At 39.7% G+C, this 20,477-nt stretch overlaps 1 protein-coding gene across 1 annotated transcript; it reads left to right on the top strand.

The window, feature by feature from the left end:
• The first annotated feature begins 12 nt into the window (after positions 1-12).
• On the top strand, positions 13-18,918 carry LOC115356965 (putative hexokinase HKDC1). Its single transcript, XM_030048284.1, has 21 exons — positions 13-1,016; positions 2,972-3,134; positions 3,898-4,055; positions 4,843-4,965; positions 7,896-7,991; positions 8,357-8,456; positions 9,630-9,813; positions 10,028-10,183; positions 10,278-10,511; positions 11,236-11,377; positions 11,495-11,651; positions 11,968-12,116; positions 12,353-12,472; positions 13,536-13,631; positions 14,115-14,214; positions 14,492-14,598; positions 14,822-14,988; positions 15,139-15,294; positions 15,806-15,893; positions 17,209-17,354; positions 17,479-18,918. Exons 1-21 carry the CDS (start codon positions 954-956, stop codon positions 17,615-17,617), a joined length of 2,844 nt encoding a protein of 947 aa, XP_029904144.1. The 5' UTR covers positions 13-953; the 3' UTR covers positions 17,618-18,918.
• Positions 18,919-20,477: the final 1,559 nt, after the last annotated feature.

Here is a 20,477-nt window from a genome sequence, read left to right as displayed (position 1 = left end):
CAGTTTTCTGTTATACAGCATGAAGGCTGGTAGCAGGTTCAATTGTGTGTGCCCACTTTTTTGCACACTATGTTGACTGATAAAAAGTAGCATATTGTGTATATTCACAGGTGAAACTGCCAGTAAATACAAAATGTTAAGTTGGCTGAAGCTGATATTTAGTGCACCCCTTTAAGAAACCAAGCTCAACTAATCTAGACTCTACTGTGGCATTCCACTTGCCAGGGATTAGCTCCACAATCCATTCACATTAAAAAAACAGCACTCTACTACTACTGTAACTCTCAGCAACAGGTCCTCTTCAGCTACAGACGAGGACTCGAATAGGGTCAGAGCCCTGTGTCTGGTGAGAAAAGAGCACAGGTTGTGTCATATGACTAGGTTCAAGGGTGAGACTTTGGTCCTGTGAGAGAGGGAGTGACCTTTGGGGAAGGATTTCCAAGAGAGACCCAAACAGAGTGTCTGGGTCTGTGTATGTTGGTAAGCTCAGGTCAGGAGTTTAGACAGGAAAAGGGACAGGACTGAGCTATTACTGAGGAGGAGGGAAAGAAAGGGAGAAAGGGGTTTGGCTTGTTTGTTAATCATTGAATCAAAGCAAGGTTTAGTCACGGCTCAGACTCTAGACTCAGCCAGTTGATGAGAAGAAAACAGGAGTCACTTCCAGAGAGAGGGGACATCTGCAGACAGGGAAAATTACCAGGATTTACATGCACAGCTTCAGCAAGAAACAAGTATTGGGGCATTGATAAATTGGATTTTTTTCCTCTAATCTGCATTTCCATATGTGTACAAGGAGAGGGAGGACATTTCAAACCCCAGACTGAGGACATTTTCATCAACGTTTTATTGCTCTGTGTGTCTGTGTGTGTATTTATGTACTTGTGCACTGGATTTATAAAGCGGCACTTAAATTAGAAAAAAAGAGAACTTGCACAGCGGTGTCATATGTTAAGATGTTCGCTGTACATCTTTTTTCCTTCTACTTCTCCAAACTCCAAGAGGACCCCACTAAGAAGGTAAGAAAACGTAAGAAATGTCTTTCTCATTTTAGATGGTGAGACAGTTTTTCAAAGGAAATCATCCCCACTAAAATACACATTAAGTGTATGTGCAAAATGAAAAAAAAAGTATCACTATTGTTTTCATGCTCATAGTTAAAATAGTTAATCCACTCAGAGTCAGTAACATAATCTTACTATTTAAAGTTACTTTTAGGTAACTTTTTCTCTTCTCTCTTCCTGTCCCTTGAATTTGAAATTAAAAGAATAATGTCATCCAGTTTACAGAGATTTGACCATCTATGGTCACTATCCATTCATTTGTCACATGCAACACCTTAATTTTCGCAGCTATTGGCTCAGTTATCTATCTAAATGCCTGATATTATCTATCAGGCATTGAGTGCAACAGTAGAAGTTTAATTCCTAGATTACCATCATTACATACAGCTAATATTATAATATGGGTGTGCAGGGTCAGAGCTACAGTGTTAAATTCTTGTGACCACAGAATGAAAATGTAAGTGAGAAATACTTGAGAAATAAATATTCAAATAGAGGACAGGCAGCATAATCCACATAATCCAGGGTTTATCTGTGACATCCCACTGTGTTACAGTAGATGCTGGTTTATTCAAGGTAAGTCTCACAGATAAGCCTGTCGGCCAGTGTTGTGATATGGTTGTGATAGTGCTGTAATCAATAGTTGCCATGTCACTGTGTTACTGATCACCTCTGCTGATAAATTATTAACGTTCTTCATTGGCAATGCCATCACTTTTTCCTTCATGCAGACAGGAGCAACACACACACTGACACTGATCCACACCCACATACACAAATATGCAGTGACACTCAGCCAGGTGTATGGCCAGAAGGACCTTGCCCCCTCAAAGTGTGTGTGTAAGACTGAGAGAGTGAGAAACATGCATGTGCCAAGGTTTTTTTTTTTTTTTTTTTTTTTTTAGTACATAACACATACCTACATGCATTCCTAATGGAAATTCCTGATTTTCTGGCTAGTAATTTTTTTGGGCAACATATTTCTCTTTCCCTTCTATAATCCCCAATTACACACCCTAGCCTGAGCTGCTTTTACCTCAAAATGGCTTGGTTTATGCATTTTTATTAACTATGCAATGTATTATCAGCACTTTTGACTTTTTTTTTTTTTTTTTTTTTTTTTTTTTTAGTATAAATCTGGTTTGTTTTCACATTAAAAAGACTTAAATAAAATGTTGAAAAGTCCTACCACGTCTCAGTCCTCAAGAACATAATGTGGATATCTTCCACAAATAAACAAGATGGATTAAAGTGCAGTTAACCCCGTCTAAACGTCTTTGTTGTGCGGATTTTATTTGTTTAATTTTGCCTGGAGGGTGGAGAACAAAAGAGCAGGAGTTTCCTAAGGACAGCTCTTTCTCAAACGATTGGTTTGGACCGTAAAATTGGGTCACAGAGCAGTTTTTAGCGGGGTTAGAGTTGCAATGTTTTCTTAATGAGCCTGGGTCCCAGGGGAGTTAGGGTGAGCTCTTATGTGGGTTCTGGCCTGACAAAGTTTAATGGCCTTAAGTATTGAATGTAAGGGATGGATGGGATGTGGTGGGAAAAAAAAAAACAAAAAACGGGTGCACACAGTAGAGGAGGAAATTGTAGAAACTTTGAAGTGTGGAAAAAAATTCTTTGGACCTAAAGCAAGGAAGGAAAGACTTGTCCTCTGAACCCTGCTGGCAGGAGACATGAGGTGAGGAGATGATAAGGAGAGGAGTGGAGGAAGGAAATATTTTAACCCATTCAGCTGACTCTGCCTCTTTCTGTCTCTCTCTTCTCCTCCTCCTCTTCTTCCTCTCTGTCTCTCTTTTTGTCTTCTTTATCCTTCAAATTCACTCACAGGATAATGGAAAACACATCAGTATGGCTCATTTTCTCTTTGCTCCTCTGTTTGCTCTTATGTCTCCTTCATCCTTTTTTAGGTGGACAGGTTCCTCTACGCCATGCGTCTCCATGACGACCAACTAAGGGACATCTCAGCTCGTTTCCAAGCTGAAATGAAGAAGGGGCTTTCAGCGGAGAGTAATGCCGCAGCAACACTGAAAATGCTGCCAACACATGTGTGCTCTACACCTGATGGATCAGGTCACTTAAATTAGGGGATTTCAGACTTTTTCAAGTTGTTTTGTCTGTTAATTAACATGTGCTGTCATTCCTTCCTTCTTTCTTTCTTTCTTTCTTTCTTTCTTTCTTTTGTTTTTCAAGCTTTTGTGGGCTTGAAATGTTTTGTATCTTGTGTCTTGCATTTGGTTGTGATCAGCAAGAAAACACGAACAGCCAACTCTTTGATTAATCAACTGTGCTTATTGATTTTTTGTTTGTTTGCTTGCTTATTAATTTGATTGTTATGATGCCAAAATTGACTAAAGTTGACTATGGCTTGTTAAAGTTGTGTTACAGCAGTGTAAACTGCAGGTCTGTATTTAAACAGGAGTGCAAAGGAAGAAGGATCTTTTAAGCAGAAGCAGAAAGCAGAAGGATCTTTTAAATTTCTCTTTGACCTTTTTCTTAACTTAAGAAAAAAATTGATCAAGCATGAAATAAGATGATAGCAAAAACAAACAAACAAACAAACAAACAAACAAACAAACAAACAAAAAAAAACCCTCATTGACATCTCTGCCTGCAGTTCAATTTGTTTTCCTGCACCCATCAGTTGACTTCTCATTGGCACAGCCCACTGTCTGGTCGACTTTAAGAGCATGGGCTTTTGCACATCCCTAATATTAGGATGAGCTTTTCTAATATTTCTGCCACCCATCTTTGGGTTCTAAACCAGAAACCTTGAGAGCGTTTTTGTCTCTAAATAGCAGGATATTTATATGCACCTCTTCCACTCCTCCTCCAGAGAATGGAGAGTTTCTGGCAGTGGATCTGGGAGGCTCCAAGTTTAAGGTGCTCCAAGTTAAAGTGAGAAAGGAGGCGGGGAGGGTGAGAAGAAGTGTGGAAATGCAGGAGCAGACCTACCCGCTTCCTAAGGAGCTGCTGATTGGGAGAGGAGTTGAGGTAAGGGGTAGTGGGGGAGAGGAGCTGGAAATAATAATAATTATTTTTTCTTTATAAAAATTGGGCCATGTAACAATAACAGTTATAGTCCAGTTAGTGGTAAATATTTGGAATGAAATGTACTGATCATTCTATATAATTTTCATTGACCACCATATATTCTACTCTATTTAGCAAGTGCTCAGCACTGCCCCTGATGTCCAAAAGACTGTACTGCACTCTTTTTTTGCTCACAGCAGTCAGTGGCCTTGGCTGGGCTTTTCCTCTCTATTGGCTGTGCATGAACTGATATATACAATGTATCAGGCTATTTGTATTCCGTGTTCCATTCTAATAATACAATGTATCAGTTCATCTGTGCTTCATTTTCCTTTCTAATGATACAATATATCATTTTATGTGTGTTCTGTGTTCCATTCTAACGATACAGTGTATCAGTTCATGGTGAGCCTATATAGAGAGAAAGCCCAACCAAAGCCACTGACTGTTGTGAGACAGAGAAAAAGAGTCATCCATCTTGAATTTGTCCACAGTTTCCCATACACCATGCTGCATTCAATTGAACTTGGATATCAGTGATTTGAAAAAAAAAAAAAAAAAAAAAATGGATTGGCCAAAAGCTGGGGTGGCAGTTGGGGTATTTAAACTTTTTTTCAGGGTGGCACCTGCCACCCCAAGCCATCCCTAGATCCGCCTTTGTCACTATGTCCACCCTCATCTCTTCAACCCAAAACATCTGTCTCTTTGTGTCTTCTCTCTGTCTGCCTGTCTGACTCTCTGTCTGTAGTTATTTGACCATGTGTCAGAGTGTCTAAAGGACTTCCTCCTTCAGAAGAAAATCAGCTTGGAGAAGAAACATCCGCTGGGCTTCACCTTCTCGTTCCCCTGTCAGCAGACTGCTTTGAACCAGGTAAAAGTGCCACAGTGTACACTACAGCTGTGCAAAAAACAAACAAACAAACAAACCAAAACAAAACAAAACAATGGTACCACTCAGGGTCACAATATTATTTTTCACCAAACTATCTAGATTCTTTTGCCCCTTATATTGATATATATTGTTTATGTGCTTCATTTTCATATGATGTTATGACAACTTACTGTGTTGTGCTACTTCTGTTTAACAAATTTGAACAGGAATTTTGAATGAAATTATTTCAAGTCAGTTTGTCACCGGATTTACCATATAATATGTTGTATATTTTATTATCAGTAGGTTGCATTTTAAGTTGTGTTCACATTTCCAGTCATTTCTGCAGAGTATTACAATGTATCATGATACAAATAGTATCATGAGCCATGTATCGTGATATGTATTGTATCATGAGGTCCTTGTCAATACCAACCCCTGATGTGCACTCTTTTGTTACATAGTATATTCAATATATATATTTTTTATACTGTATATTTTATGATATTCTCACCTTGATGACACTGGACCAATTGACTCACTTTTTAACTGCATTTTATATATTAAGGCCTGGATGTCACATAATTTTTCACAGCATAACCAGGACAAAACAGAATTACTGATCATCGGTTCAAAGGCTCAGAGAGAGAAACTAGCCTCTAAACTAAATACATTTGGACTAAACCCGAGTCAAGAGGCAAGAAGTCTAGGAGTGATATTTGACTTTGATTGTAATTTTAAACCACATACACTATATTACCAAAAGTATTCGCTCACCTGCCTTTACTCATACTATGAACTGAAGTGCCATCCCATTCCTAACCCATAGAGTTCAATATGATGTCGGTCCACCTTTTGCAGCTATTACAGCTTCAACTCTTCTGGGAAGACTGTCCACAAGGTTGAGGAGAGTGTTTATAGGAATTTTTGACCATTCTTCCAAAAGCGCATTGGTGAGGTCACACACTGATGTTGGTCGAGAAGGCCTGGCTCTCAGTCTCCGCTCTAATTCATCCCAAAGGTGTTCTATCGGGTTCAGGTCAGGACTCTGTGCAGGCCAGTCAAGTTCATCACCACCAGACTCTGTCATCCATGTCTTTATGGACCTTGCTTTGTGCACTGGTGCACAGTCATGTTGGAAGAGGAAGGGGCCCGCTCCAAACTGTTCCCACAAGGTTGGGAGCATGGAATTGTCCAAAATGTTTTGGTATCCTGAAGCATTCAAAGTTCCTTTCACTGGAACTAAGGGGCCAAGCCCAGCTCCTGAAAAACAACCCCACACCATAATTCCTCCTCCACCAAATTTCACAGTCGGCACAATGCAGTCTGAAATGTACCGTTCTCCTGGCAACCTCCAAACCCAGACTCGTCCATCAGATTGCCAGATGGAAAAGCGTGATTCATCACTCCAGAGAACGCGTCTCCACTGCTCTAGAGGCCAGTGGCGGCGTGCTTTACACCATTGCATCCGACGCTTTGCATTGCACTTGGTGATGTGTGGCTTGGCTGCAGCTGCTCGGCCATGGAAACCCATTCCATGAAGCTCTCTGCGTACTGTACTTGGGCTAATCTGAAGGTCACATGAAGTTTGTAGCTCTGTAGCAATTGACTGTGCAGAAAGTCGGCGACCTCTTTGCACTATGCGCTTCAGCATCCGCTGACCCCTCTCCGTCTCTTTACGTGGCCTACCACTTCGTGGCTGAGTTGCTGTTGTTCCCAAACGCTTCCATTTTGTTATAATAGAGCTGACAGTTGACTGTGGAATATTTAGGAGCGAGGAAATTTCACGACTGGATTTGTTGCACAGGTGGCATCCTATGACAGTTCCACGCTGGAATTCACTGAGCTCCTGAGAGCGGCCCATTCTTTCACAAATGTCTTGTTTCACAGTCTGCATGCCTGAGTGCTTGATTTTATACACCTGTGGCCAGGCCAAGTGATTAGGACACCTGATTCTGATCATTTGAATGGGTGAGCGAATACTTTTGGTAATATAGTGTATATGCTATGTCACAAATACAGCATTTATCATTTAAAAAATATTTTCCAAAGTGAGGCCATTTCTCTCTCTGAGCAACACGGAGAGACTAAAGCACACTACAACTAGCAGGCTAGACTACTGTAATGCTCTGCTTTCTGCTCTACCCAAGAATACAATTAATCAGCTGCAACTGATTCAAAACTCTGCAGCGAGATTTCTGACTCAGACCAGAAAGAGAGCACACATTACGCCTATTTTAAAATCCTTACACTGGCTGCCTGTTAGTTCTCGCATTGATTTTAAAGTTCTTTTATTAGTTTATAAGGCGCTGCATGGACTTGCGCCAGACTATATCTCAAAGATGCTTTTATTACATGAACCAGGAAGGCTCCTCCGACCCTCCGGCTCTTCTCTTTTAGCTGTTCAACAGAGTAGAACTAAAACATTTGGTGATTCTGCTTTCAGCCACTATGGTCTGGCTTTTATGTAGTGTCTTATAATTTTATAGTTTTATAGGCACTCTATTATTTTTTATCTGTATTTGTTTTATTGTTACTTTACTGATTGTTTCTATATATTATATTCTACATTTTATTTGATTGTTTTTATATTTTATTCAGTATTTTAAACTTGATCTTGTTTTTTTATTTTTTAATTTTGCCGTTTTATTAGTTTTAAATCTTTTTGTCACTCTTTTGTCTGATTATTTTTATTTTTTAATTCCTGATCTTTTATTTTTTTTAACTAACCATATTTTATGAGTGTGCATTGGTCTCCAAGTCCTTTACCTCTTATTTTATGTTAATTTGTCAATCAAGATGTAAAGCACTTTGAATGTCATGTATTTGTTTGAAAGGTGCTATATAAATAAAGTTTGATTGATAGATTGATTTTCAGATATATGACCCTAAAATATCCAAACCTGTTTTATTTCATCTTCTTTCCCTAGGGATTGTTGCTAAATTGGAGTAAAAACTACTGGGCGCGAGGCCTTCAGGGGAAAGACATGGTCAACACCCTTAGACAGGCTATCAGCAGGGCTGGGGTAAGATGGCAACATAATTCAATAACACAAGTACAAGTAGCCAAGTAAGTTTGAGGGAAAGTGGATACACCACAAATGTAATTTGCAACACTTACAACACAAAATAGATAACAATACAAAATAACTTCTATAATTCACTGAATGTTGTACGTTCATGGTATCAAAGAGTGTATCTGAGGATGAATTTTCCTTTAATGTTTACTAAGAGGAACGCATAATGGCTGCCTAGGAACAGCCAGCAATATAAACTGTAATGTGAAGTGAAAGGAAGTATTGAGGAATGCAAAGGAAAGCCACAACATATACTGACCTTAACATCAGCCAGTGGACTCTGTTTATGATTCTGTCTGTAACTTTGCCTATAGGGTATGGATGTAGACGTGTTAGCCCTGGTTAATGATACCGTGGGAACCATGATGACCTGCGGTTTTGACGACCAGCACTGTGAGGTCGGCCTCATCATTGGTTAGTAGGTTCTTATCACGTCATCATATCCACATCATCTCTGTAGCTGTTCACATCAGGTTGGACGATCAAGCCTGCTGAAATGTGCTCTATCTAAGACAGTGGTGAATCCCCTCCAGCTCCACAGGGCTGCTCTGTAGCCAACCCTCTAGGAAACAAGCAAAAGGACTGATTTCCTCTTAGAGGGATCAATAGATTTATAACAAAAATAAAAAAAATGTGTGTAATCTTCCCCACTTGATGTTAAGTTGACATTGTCATCAGCACGAGATCACTGCTATTTTTATCTACCTAAATATGCTCGTTTACTTTTTGTATCTGTATATTTACTCTTTAGCCCTCTAATCTTTAACCTTTAACCTATCCTTTCCTGTCAAGTAGGACATCACTGATAAGACTTGTCTCTCCCTCTTTTTTTCATCAAAACAGTGGAGTTACACTAAAAGCAGCATATTTGACCATTTTATGGTGGAAGCATAAATCCAGCTCAAACCTTTACACGGCAGTGCATGTTTAGTTACACTGCTGCTTCCTCAAGTGGTTCACTGTGTGTGTGTGTGTGTGTGTGTGTGTGTGTGTGTGTGTGTGTGTGTGGAGAAGTGGTGCACACTTGTGTGTTTGTATGAGTTCACTTGCTCTTGTACTTCTGTCTTTGTGAGATTCAGTTAGAGTATTAGACATTTATGAAGTAAGGTAATTTTGGTTGCTTATTTCATCTACAAGGGACTAGTTTGGGGATTTGACTTGGTTTTTAGGATCATTTTTTAAATTGGACATGGGTAGGGTTAAGATTATGCTTCCAATTTGGGATTAGGGTTAGGATTAGTTAAGGCTATTTGGGATAAATGTTAAGATATGGCATGTTGTGGTGAGAGGTGAAGGACCACACTAATCCTATTTTGACTTCTTGTCAATAGTTGTGATTGTATCCATCACAAATGTGTTCAAAGCTTCCTTGCACTTGCTCCTCAGCACAACACACACGCAAACTAAACAGCTAGTTCTAGCTCGGCCACCTTGTTGATATGATCACACCTCGGAAAACCAGTCAAAATAGGACTGATATGGTCCATTAATGTTAGCATTTAATTTAAGATAATGAAAATACAGTAGTCAGTGCAAGGTCCTCATAAGGATATAAGTACCCAAATGTGTGTTTTTGTATGTTTTCAGGCACAGGCACCAACGCGTGCTACATGGAAGAGCTGCGTCACATTGACCTGGTGGAGGGAGACGAGGGCCGGATGTGTGTAAACACTGAGTGGGGGGCCTTCGGAGATGATGGGGCATTGGATGATTACCTCACTGAGTTTGACAGGGACATTGACGCAGCGTCCATCAACCCTGGGAAACAATGGTAGGGAAAGCAGCACCTTATTATTTCATATATATAACACAGTATGGTGTAGTAGAGCCTGTAACAACATCAATACAGCACAACACAGCACAAAAATGGAATAGAGCTTGATATACCATGACCTGGATGACTGAGAGCTTTCACAGAGATAATACAACATTATAACCTTTTTATTTCTCTGTTCTGACACCCTCACTCTTTCTCTGTGTTCCAGCTTGGAGAAGATGGTGAGCGGGCTGTATCTGGGTGAGCTGGTGAGGCTGGTTGTATTAAAGATGACTAAACTAGGACTGCTGTTTGATGGAAGGGTCACTGATGCATTGAGGACCAAAGGGAAAATCACCACAGCGCATGTAGCAGCTATGGAACAGTAAGTTATTTGTTTGTCTGTCTGTCTGTCTGTCCATCTATCTGTCTGGAAGATATTACATCTGCCCCCATCTCTCTCTCTCTCTCTCTCTCAGGTACAAAGACGGTCTTAAGAACACCAGAGACATTCTTCTTGACCTCAGTTTGAATCCGTCGCCTGATGACTGCATTGCTGTTCAACATGTCTGCACCGTGGTCTCCTTCAGGTCCTCAAACCTGGTGGCTGCAGGGCTGGCTGCCATCCTGACTCGAATCAGACAAAACAGGAAGTTGAAGACATTAAGGATCACCGTGGGAGTGGATGGAACTGTGTACAAGACACATCCACAGTAGGTTTTTATCAAAATATTCACTGCAGATCACATTCTCAAACCAGGAGCGGTGGGCCATCTCACTTAAAATGCTGATGCAAAGAGAGAAAATACGCTTTTTTTTTTTTTTTATGTAACCATTTCTTCACCAAAACACAAATACAGTGCCTGATGTTTAGGATTAGTGCACTTATTATAATATACCAGTTTTTATTTTGGCAGCCAGTTTTGATTTAGTTGTAGTTTCATCAAAATGCATATTAGTTTTCATCGCAATTTTTAGTTTTAGTCCAGTCCAAGTTTTAGTTTAAATTTAATTAATTAGTTTAATTTTCAGATATGTCTACTGTGCTTAATATCAAAAGTAAAATTTCTACATATGTCTGTTCCTTTCCAAACTGAGGTCAGGAGTTGTGCTTTCATTTGTCTATTTGTGATATTTTTGCGTCATTTGTCTCATTTTTGTATACAAAATGCCCAGATATTTTATCGTAATTTTTGTCATTTTCATCTCTTTTTTTGTTGTGGAAGAAGTGTCATTGACGGATACTTTTGTCATAGTTTTAGTCAACAAACTTAACAATGTATACTATCAAGATGGGATCACTTTTCTTGCTGTAAGCTGAAGCTGGCTGTATAGGACAGGATCATCAGCTCTACTACTGTTTTTGCAGTTCTTATTAGTGGCCAATAAAGGGCGACAAAAAAGACTAAATTATACTTAATCCTTCTTATATTATAGGTATGCCAAACGTCTCCATAAGGTGGTGCGTCGTTTGGTTCCTGACTGTCATGTCCGATTTGTTCTGTCAGAGAGTGGCAGCAGCAAAGGGGCTGCCATGGTGACAGCAGTTGCCCAGCGGGTGACAGCGCGGAGACACCAGGTCAAGTGGTTGTGTGTGTGTATGTGTGTGCGTGTGTGTGTGTGTGCAAATAGTTTTTGTTCCTGCTAACATATAAAATCAGAGCTTCTATGCTAATATCTCTAACTTGTATTCCAGGTAGATGAGTCGCTGTCGTCCTTCAGACTGAGCAGAGACCAGCTCAGATCGGTCAAGGCCCGGATGAGGGCGGGACTAGAAGCAGGCCTAAAGAGTAATAGCCACTCCCCAGTAAAGATGCTGCCTTCTTACGTTTTCCGTACCCCTGACGGCACAGGTCAGAAAAGCATCAGTGTGTCTCTCCCAAAACTTAAATGAAATATACACTGGTGTCAGTTACAAATATACTAAACACCTAGGTCAGCAGATGGATACACACTGATCAATGCAATATCACACATAAACTACAAATTTATACCATTAATTGAGATACTATCAGAATAATTATGGCATAAGATTTTAACTTTCATTCATTACATATGTTTGTGGGACTTCCTAATCAAACTTGTCAGACCAGGACACTATTAGTTCAAGCGGTTAAACAATCTGAACTTGCATGGCAAGCTCATTTACTTGTGTTTTTCTCTTGTCAGAGTGTGGAAAATACTTAGCCTTGGATCTGGGAGGAACCAACTTCAGAGTTCTGCTGGTGAAGATCCGTAGTGGTCTGCGTCGCTCTGTACGACTGTACAACAAACTCTACCCCATTCCTCTGGAGATAATGCAAGGAACAGGAGAAGAGGTAGGACAGATAGAGATATATTACAAATACTGCTAATATTAACCATTTTGGCTGCAAGCTCAGATCAACAACACAGTGCTTTATTGATGAAGCAATGCCTCTCTCTCTCTCTCTCTCTCTCTCTCTCTCTCTCTCTCTCTCTCTCTCTTTCTCTCTCTCTCACTCACTCACTCTCTCTCTCTCTCTCTCACTCTCTCTCTCTCTCTCTCTCTCTCTCTCTCTCTCTCTGTCTTCAGCTGTTTGATCATATAGTGCATTGTATAAGTGACTTCCTGGACTACGTGGGGATGAAGAAAGCACGTCTTCCTCTGGGCTTCACCTTCTCTTTCCCTTGCCTGCAGGCTGCCATCAATGTGGTAAGCACTGGGCTAAAGTTCAGTTGTGTTAGGTTGGCTTGTTGCAGCTACAGAGATATTGTCAGGAATAATCAGCGTGACACAAAAAGGGGAAAAAACAATGTGAGGCTCTTTCTTGCAAAACTGTTTGAGTGGTTATTTATAAAAGAAAAAAAAAATAGGTTTGCCATAGCACAGTGGCAAAAAAAATCACCATGCCAAGCCCTGACTGCCTACACTCGTAAAGGTGGCATAAACTTAAAACTCTAGGTGTTGGAAAACATTAAATCCTCACGGTACTGTGCATTACTGAAATCCTATGCATGACTGCAGCACCCGTATTGTAAGGAAGCAGTAAAAATAGAGCCCATTTGAAAATCTTGTTTTCATAAATTTGACAAAATGTTCTAAAATAAATTATGGTATTGAACAAACCATGCAGTCTGACTGTTTTGTTTTGTTTTAGCCACCTTAGTGCAATCACACTGCATCATATGCCAAAAGATTAAAGCCCTCTTAGAAGAAACTGTTGCAAACTAACTGTTGCACAGTCAGACTTTATGAAAATAAGGAATATTTCAAACAATAATTTCCTGCTTTTAGATAGAACTAATTGTCCAGATTTGACCCATGCACATGCAATTATTTGTATCTGGAGTTCTACACAGCTTTTATTGCTATGGAGCGTTGATTCATATTTGATGCTGTGCAACATTTTGCCTTCAGAAGAAAATTAGAAGAACTTTTTACTGGAACATAAATCCAGTTTCTGTATTTAAAGCAACTTCTTGCCATAGATGAATCAGAGAGTAATGTTTGATATCTTATTATGTTTTCGATAGCTGCAGAATGTCTTGAGAAAGGTGTAAGGAACAAAAACACTCTATGATCAGCCACTTTGCAGATGATATCTTCCTTTGTTTTAGAAGCTTTAAATTGTTTGTGGGATTCTAGTAAAATAATCAGTTAAGTATTTTGGTATTATGTTACTCAGAAATTCTTATCATTTTTTTTCCCAAGCTGGAAAATGTTTTTAAAAAAGAGATTTTCGTTGAAATTAGAATAATGCTGTTATTTTCTGCAGGGCACTTTGGTTAGCTGGACCAAAGGCTTCAAGGCTACAGACTGTGAAGGAAATGATGTTGTTGACATGCTGAGAGAGGCCATCAAGAGACGCAACGTGAGTCAGAACACAAAACAGTAGAGTACAACAGAATAAAACAGAATTTATCAGTGATGTGCTATTTTTTTTACCACTCTTTTGTGGATAAATGTTACCTTTGGCACAGAATAATCTTTTCAAGGGGGTGTCAGATAAAGTGAAACGCTGGTGGAACGTTATACTTACGTTGTACACTTATGTGAATGTGGACAATGGCTTAGTCCATAAGATGCACTCACAGCAGTGTTTTCACCACCAAAAACATATTGTTCGATGTAGTGCATCAGAGGAAATGGTTCCAGAGACTGGCTACTTTTACACGAACCACATGGGTTTTACACTGTTTCATTTTGTTTTGTTTTTTCCCCAATGTACTGTACAATTTTATATATTTGTGTACATGTAAGGGTGTGTGTGGAGTCTGACTTACACAGTAAACAACATGGTATGTGTGCATATATGTTCATGTGCTTGTATGTGTGTGTACGTTTGTTCCTGCAGGAGTTTGACGTGGACATAGTAGCAATCGTCAATGACACAGTTGGGACCATGATGAGCTGTGCTTACGAAGACCCACAGTGTGAAATTGGACTGATAGCTGGTATGTGTCAGACCTCTACAGTGTTTTACTGTGTGTGTGTGTGTGTGTGTGTGCGTAGCTGAGCATAGAAAGGTGTTCCTCAAATTGTGTGTGTTGTGCATCTTGTCTATACAGAGTTCACTTGATCCGGATGTTGGTGGTTTCATATCATGTGTCACATGTAAAACCAAAGAGAGCTAGTTTTGACTTTTGTTTTTCATTGCAACTGTAAAGTTTGATTTCCAAATAATATATATATATATATATAAAAAATAAATCATGTCATTCTGTTCCACAGGGACAGGCAGTAATGTCTGCTACATGGAGGAACTGAGGAACATCGAGAAGGTTAAAATGGAGGAAGGAGAACCGGAGAGAAAACAGGACAGTGATGGGGAGGATAAGGTAATTCCAGAGAAGAACTGTTATCTAACACACAATTCTATTATTATGGTATTTGAGCTTTAAATAATAAACACATGCATTCACATAAACGCTTCACTCAAAATATAAACTCAGTGGTATCCTACAGAAACAAAGCCACTTTACCCAGTTCCTCAATACATTGTCTTTAGTGATTTTGGACAGTACTCTATAGCTTTGACCCCTCATGGGTTTCTGTTTCAAGACAGATGATGGGATGGATAGAGAGGCCAAGAATGGGCTTGGAGAGATGCAGAGGATGTGTATAAACACAGAGTGGGGGGGTTTGGGTGAGGATGGCTGTCTGGATGACATCATCACGGAGTACGACAACGCAGTGGACCGAGAGTCAATCAACCACGGGAGACAAAGGTTAGAAAGCACAAGCTAAGTGTGCGCGGGCTTTTTGAGCCACAGGAAAATAATGTTTGTGTTTTTATCAGTATGGTACTGTTTATGTGCATGTATGTGTGTGTGTGTGTGTGTGTGTGTGTGTGTGTGTGTGTGTGTGTGTGTGTACAGGTTTGAAAAGCTGACCAGTGGGCTGTATTTAGGAGAAGTTGTCCGTCAGGTCCTCCTAGATTTAACCAGAAGAGGTTTGCTGTTCAAAGGACGTGTCACCGAAGCTTTAAAAACACCTGGAATATTTGAGACCAAATACCTATCACAAATAGAGAGGTATGAGAAAGAGTGGGTGTATCTGTGTGTGTTTGTGTGTGTGTGTGTGTGTGTGTGTGTGTGTGTGTGTGTGTGTGTCTGTGTGTCTGTGTGTGAGGAGTGTCCAAATGAATGCCTTTATAACCTGACTGTTAAAAGCTGATTGCTTTTTTTATATTGTCTGATTCTCTGCCAGCAACTGGACAGAAATGGTAAAAAGGAACTGTTATTTAGTTTAGTTGATTTGTTTAGTTTTTTTCCAATAAGAGAATATGTTAAAACTATAGGGGAGATTAAAAAAATGTAATGCACTCTGTTTGAACATACTGTAATAATTTTCTCTGATGTGCAGCTTCATCTGTTGGCCAGAGATTTTGTATAACGGCTTAATTTGTTATTTTTAGTTTCCTCCTGTGTTTATTCTCTGTCACATCTATCCTGCTGAGGTCACATTTCATTTAAATATCTCCCCCAACTCGTTGCAGGTCTGTTGCTGTTAATGAATGTATGTTATGTTTCTGTCTCCCCCTAGTGACCGCCTGGCTCTACTGCAGGTGAGATCCATCCTTCAACACCTGGGGCTGGACAGCACCTGTGATGATAGCATCATCGTCAAAGAGGTAGAAAATACGTGGATGAGATAGTCTGTTTTCTGCCAAAATGCAGTGATAATGCAGAAACTTTACCCACATTGTGACACAGTGTGCTTTTAAAATGAAAATCTGTTTGAAAGAACGCACTGTCGGTCAGTAGTTTTCAATTCTGTCCTACTGCTTAGATTCAGACTGGTTCAACAGAAAATTAAAGCAAAAAGAAACAGGATAATTGTTCAGAGGAAAGTAAGCGTACTAAAAAGGAAAGCAACTGGTTTTGAGCCAAATTAGAGAACACATTAGCAGTGTCCTCTGAAGACGGAAAGATGGTGTTTGCATGTTGGTGAATCAGTGGCACTGAATTGGTGGATTTCACTGTGGTTTTTATAGCCAACAGATGAAATGCTGATATTCCATTATTTGTAGCTGCTGTCTGAGTGTGAGTGTGAGTCTGAGTGCAGGGCAAAACACCACAGAAATTACCACTCATCACTAGAGATGTCACCAAAATTATCGCTATAAATTATGTTTTAAGTCTAGCTGCATGAGGAACCTGGCACATTGATTTGCACAGTGAGATATTTTAAAAATTTGACTGGCTTCAAAACCCAAAAGTCAGTAAAAGGTGACAGTAGCAAACTGCACCATCCTCTGTCTTAAATTTCTTCTTTTTCTCAGTGGCTGGTGGGATGGTGAGTTGGTGAACAGCATATTTGCACAGCACATCCATTACTGGTTTTCTCTGGATGGAGTGTTCACTCACTGCTGTTGAGGAGCAAGCTTTGTATTTGTCACTTCTTGTGTGCTGTGAAGATTTCTCTGCAGTAATTATACTCATACTGGACATTATAAATTAATTTTGGCCACATTGGAAAAATTAAAGGTTCTCAGTAAGGGTGGAGGATGGGAAACCTATCTCTGGTTTGCAGTCTGGGGTGGCTCAGGGAGTAGAGCAGTCGTTTGGTAGAAGGAAGGTTCCTGGTTGGATCCCTGACTCCTGCAGACAGCACATTGAAGTGTCATTGAGCAAGACGCTAAATCCCTAACTACTCCTGAGGGGCAGCTTGGCACCTTGCATGGCAGCCTCTACCATCAGTGGGTGCATGTGAAGCAGACACTGTAAATCGCTTTGAGTGCTTTGTAGATTAGAATATCCTTATAGAGATACAATCCATTTACCTTTTAGCCCCACTGTGTCAGTTAGTCCGATAAGGCACACGTATTTTAAGATAAAATTCTTGCATATTGCAGCCTTCGCTTGCCTTGTGCAGGCTTCAGATTGTGCAGACTTCAGATTGTGTAAACTGGTGTAATCATGATAATGGTTTCCATTGTTCCTTAGGTATGTGGAGCTGTATCACGTCGCGCGGCTCAGCTGTGTGGGGCAGGAATGGCGGCTGTGGTGGATAAAATCAGAGAGAACCGTGGCCTGGACCAGCTGAACATCACTGTAGGGGTGGACGGGACTCTCTACAAACTCCATCCACAGTGAGTTATTAGCATCATTTTAAAAGTAAAAATTGTTGGAATAGTAATAATAGTAGTAGGAGGAGGATTAACAATTTATTTATTTATTTACTGTTTTCTTATTGTTCTTCTGTTTCTGTTGTAGTTTCTCCACAGTCCTGCAGGAGACAGTGGTGGCGCTGGCGCCTCAGTGTTATGTGACTTACCTCCTGTCAGAGGAGGGTAGTGGGAGAGGTGCCGCCCTCATCACAGCCGTGGCCAGACGGGACCAGGTTGAGATGTAACTACCCACCACTGAGAAGCTGACGTGTAATTAGTTTACCAAAATGATGTTTATTGTTACTCTGTGAAATGCAGATATTAAGGCAATAAACAAACACCAGATTGTATTTAAAGTAATTTTATTTACAAAACTACCACAGAACCTATCTATCAACTGATGGAGATGAACTTCAAAGGAGTGAACTCTTGTGTTCCTAGACTCAAGATCATATTGATGTCAGCTGATGTCAAAGCAGGTGTTTCTGTCAGCTGCTAAAGGCAAAACACCTGCTTTCACCTCACTGACTGGAGTGTGAAGAAGTGCAGAAGTGCAATATGCTTGAATGTTTCTGCCCATACTGAGCAGTACAGTACCAATTAGCTGCCTTATATGTGTATCTGCCTAATCTTGATTTACTATACTCCAGGGAAAATAGGAAATGCCTTATTCTGGCCTTTGCATTGAAAACACTTCCTTTGAGATTTGGGGTTGACTCCGCCTTAGTGATGCATCATAGCTTATTCTGTAACTGTCTGACCACATAAATTTCAACATCAACCAACCAGTATGGCCAAAATGAATCCGAAATTTCAAACAGAGGCCAGTGAGAAGTGGAAGCTCTCTGATTATCAGTCACTGAGTCAGCTGTGGGAAAGGGGTCTCCCACACAGGCTGCACAGCCACACACCAATGTTAGCCATGCACTGATTAGCTGTGACGCCAGGATAGACCAGTTAGTTATGGTGAAGACAGTGAAGTTAGTGTTTGATCTCAGTGCTATTAAACTGCATATGGAGATGTTTCAAAGAAATTTGATGTTTATATATTTTCTAAAAACTTGACTGAGAATGTAAAGATCCCTATTCAAAGTTTGTTGTAAAATATGAATTATGTTTGAAATAATTATGTTTGGTAAATTACTCATCAGGCAAAAATGAGCTGGCATAGCATTCGCCATCACAGAGGTGACTGCAATATGAGACTTTACTGCTGAAAATACAAAAAGATCCTTGACAACCAGTTGCCACTATCAAAATCTAACTGGAGTAAATATGACATGACAGATTGGATCGGACTAGAATTCCAGTCTTGTGATTTGTGCAAACATTCATAAAGCGCCCTCTTAGAGTGTGGTCAGTCAAATGAAATAATAGGTAGCTTGCTCTAATTAAAAACACAGTAGTGCCCTTGACCAGTTGTAGGTGCAGGAACACGGTGCTTCACTGTACAGCTCCTCCCCTCTCCACTAAAGGTACACTCCTAAATCTCTGTTCTCATTTTTTTGTGGTTGGTTACTTGTATGTGATCATACAAATTGTAAGACTTTCTGCTCAAACTGGTTACTGAATTAAATTGTATAAATGACATTGTTTATATCGCAAATGATTCATTTAAATTGATTCAAACAAAGTGATTTGATAAATGTATTCTTGTTTGTTTTTAGATTTGATGTCACCATGTTTGGGAAAGGAGGTATATGTCGGCTAAAGGACAAGGGCAAAAAGAGAAAGTGTGGGAAAGGGGAAGTGTGTGCGGCAGAATGTGAACATCACAATCTATGTGTGTGCTTGTGTGTGTGTGTGTGAATGTGTGTGTGTGTTACTCAGCACTATCTCAGTATTGATGAAGAACAGGAGGAGGATTGGAATGCTGCTGACTGAATGTCAGCAAAGACAACCACCGCTCTGTTCATGTATTCTGAAGTGACTCATGGTCCTTGTGATTGCCTGTCTGTCTCTCTACATCAGTGCATTTTTCTGGCTGGCTGGATCCTCACCCATATGGATGATTTCCATATTTGATTCCCCTCAAATAATATTGAGGGAAATCACAAGAACTACAAAGTCAGTTTGCTCTGCAATACTGATGAAATCAACCAAGGACAAAGTAACAGTTTATCAAATTGATGCTGAAGAAATCACTAAATCTGAAAATCCTACGAGTTGTTCTAAAGCTCTTAGGTTAAGGGTTAGGTATTTAAAGTGAAAATTATGACCAGGGGTTACGATTTACACGTAGGTTTTAGGCTCAGCTAAAAGAGGCTCTGGGATAGAAAGGTAAGATGCATCTTCCAATCAGGAGGAGCTGGCAGAAGATCTATATTGGTGCAATGAGATCTGCTACAACAGATAGTGCTGGCCTATGTTATACAGGCACCTTGAAATCAGATCTGGCATGAAAAAAAAAAAAAAAAAACAGTAATAGGGAGTTTAGTATTATCTGGTCAAATTTGCATGTTTTTATCCAGATTCTGGCAGAGGATAACTGTGTAAACTAAAGATTTTTAGTATTATCATCAAGCAAACAGGAGATCAAGACATTACAGTGATTAAATTTTGATTATAACAGTAAATATACTCAGATTACCGTGATTAAGGGTCAAATTTTAGCAGTGTTTTTTAGTTGTGGAGATGGTACTGTAAAATGTGTGCAGTATGAAAGAGAATTGGGTTGAATGTGACAGCAAGATTTTTTTTTTTTTTATAGCTACACTGTATAATGCAATGTACCTAGTTTAAGTAATGCAATTACTTAGTTTGGTAGGGCCTGACATAGTTCTATTTAGGTGCCATCAGAAAACTACTGGAGACGTTTCCGTAAACAAGAGCTTGTGGATGCAGGTGAGATCAGCTGGTGATACAGCTATGCTACTTGGCTGTCCTTCAAGAAGAACCCGTATTTGAGAAATAAACCTCAGCCTGTCCATGCAGTTAATATGTCCGAATCAGAAGCAAGTAAGTTTGGATTAACTGACAACAACACAAACACTACTTAGCTAGATGACTTCAACCTCAAAATGGATGTTTTGTTTGAAAAAACAAAACAAACAAACATAAAAACATAAACATAAAAAAAATATAAAATAGTCAAGCCAAAACTCC

Source organism: Myripristis murdjan, chromosome 3, assembly GCF_902150065.1.
Source record: "Myripristis murdjan chromosome 3, fMyrMur1.1, whole genome shotgun sequence".
Lineage (NCBI taxonomy): Eukaryota > Metazoa > Chordata > Actinopteri > Holocentriformes > Holocentridae > Myripristis > Myripristis murdjan.
The sequence above is the reverse complement of the archived record's forward strand: the minus strand, read 5'-3'. Positions and strand labels throughout refer to the sequence as shown.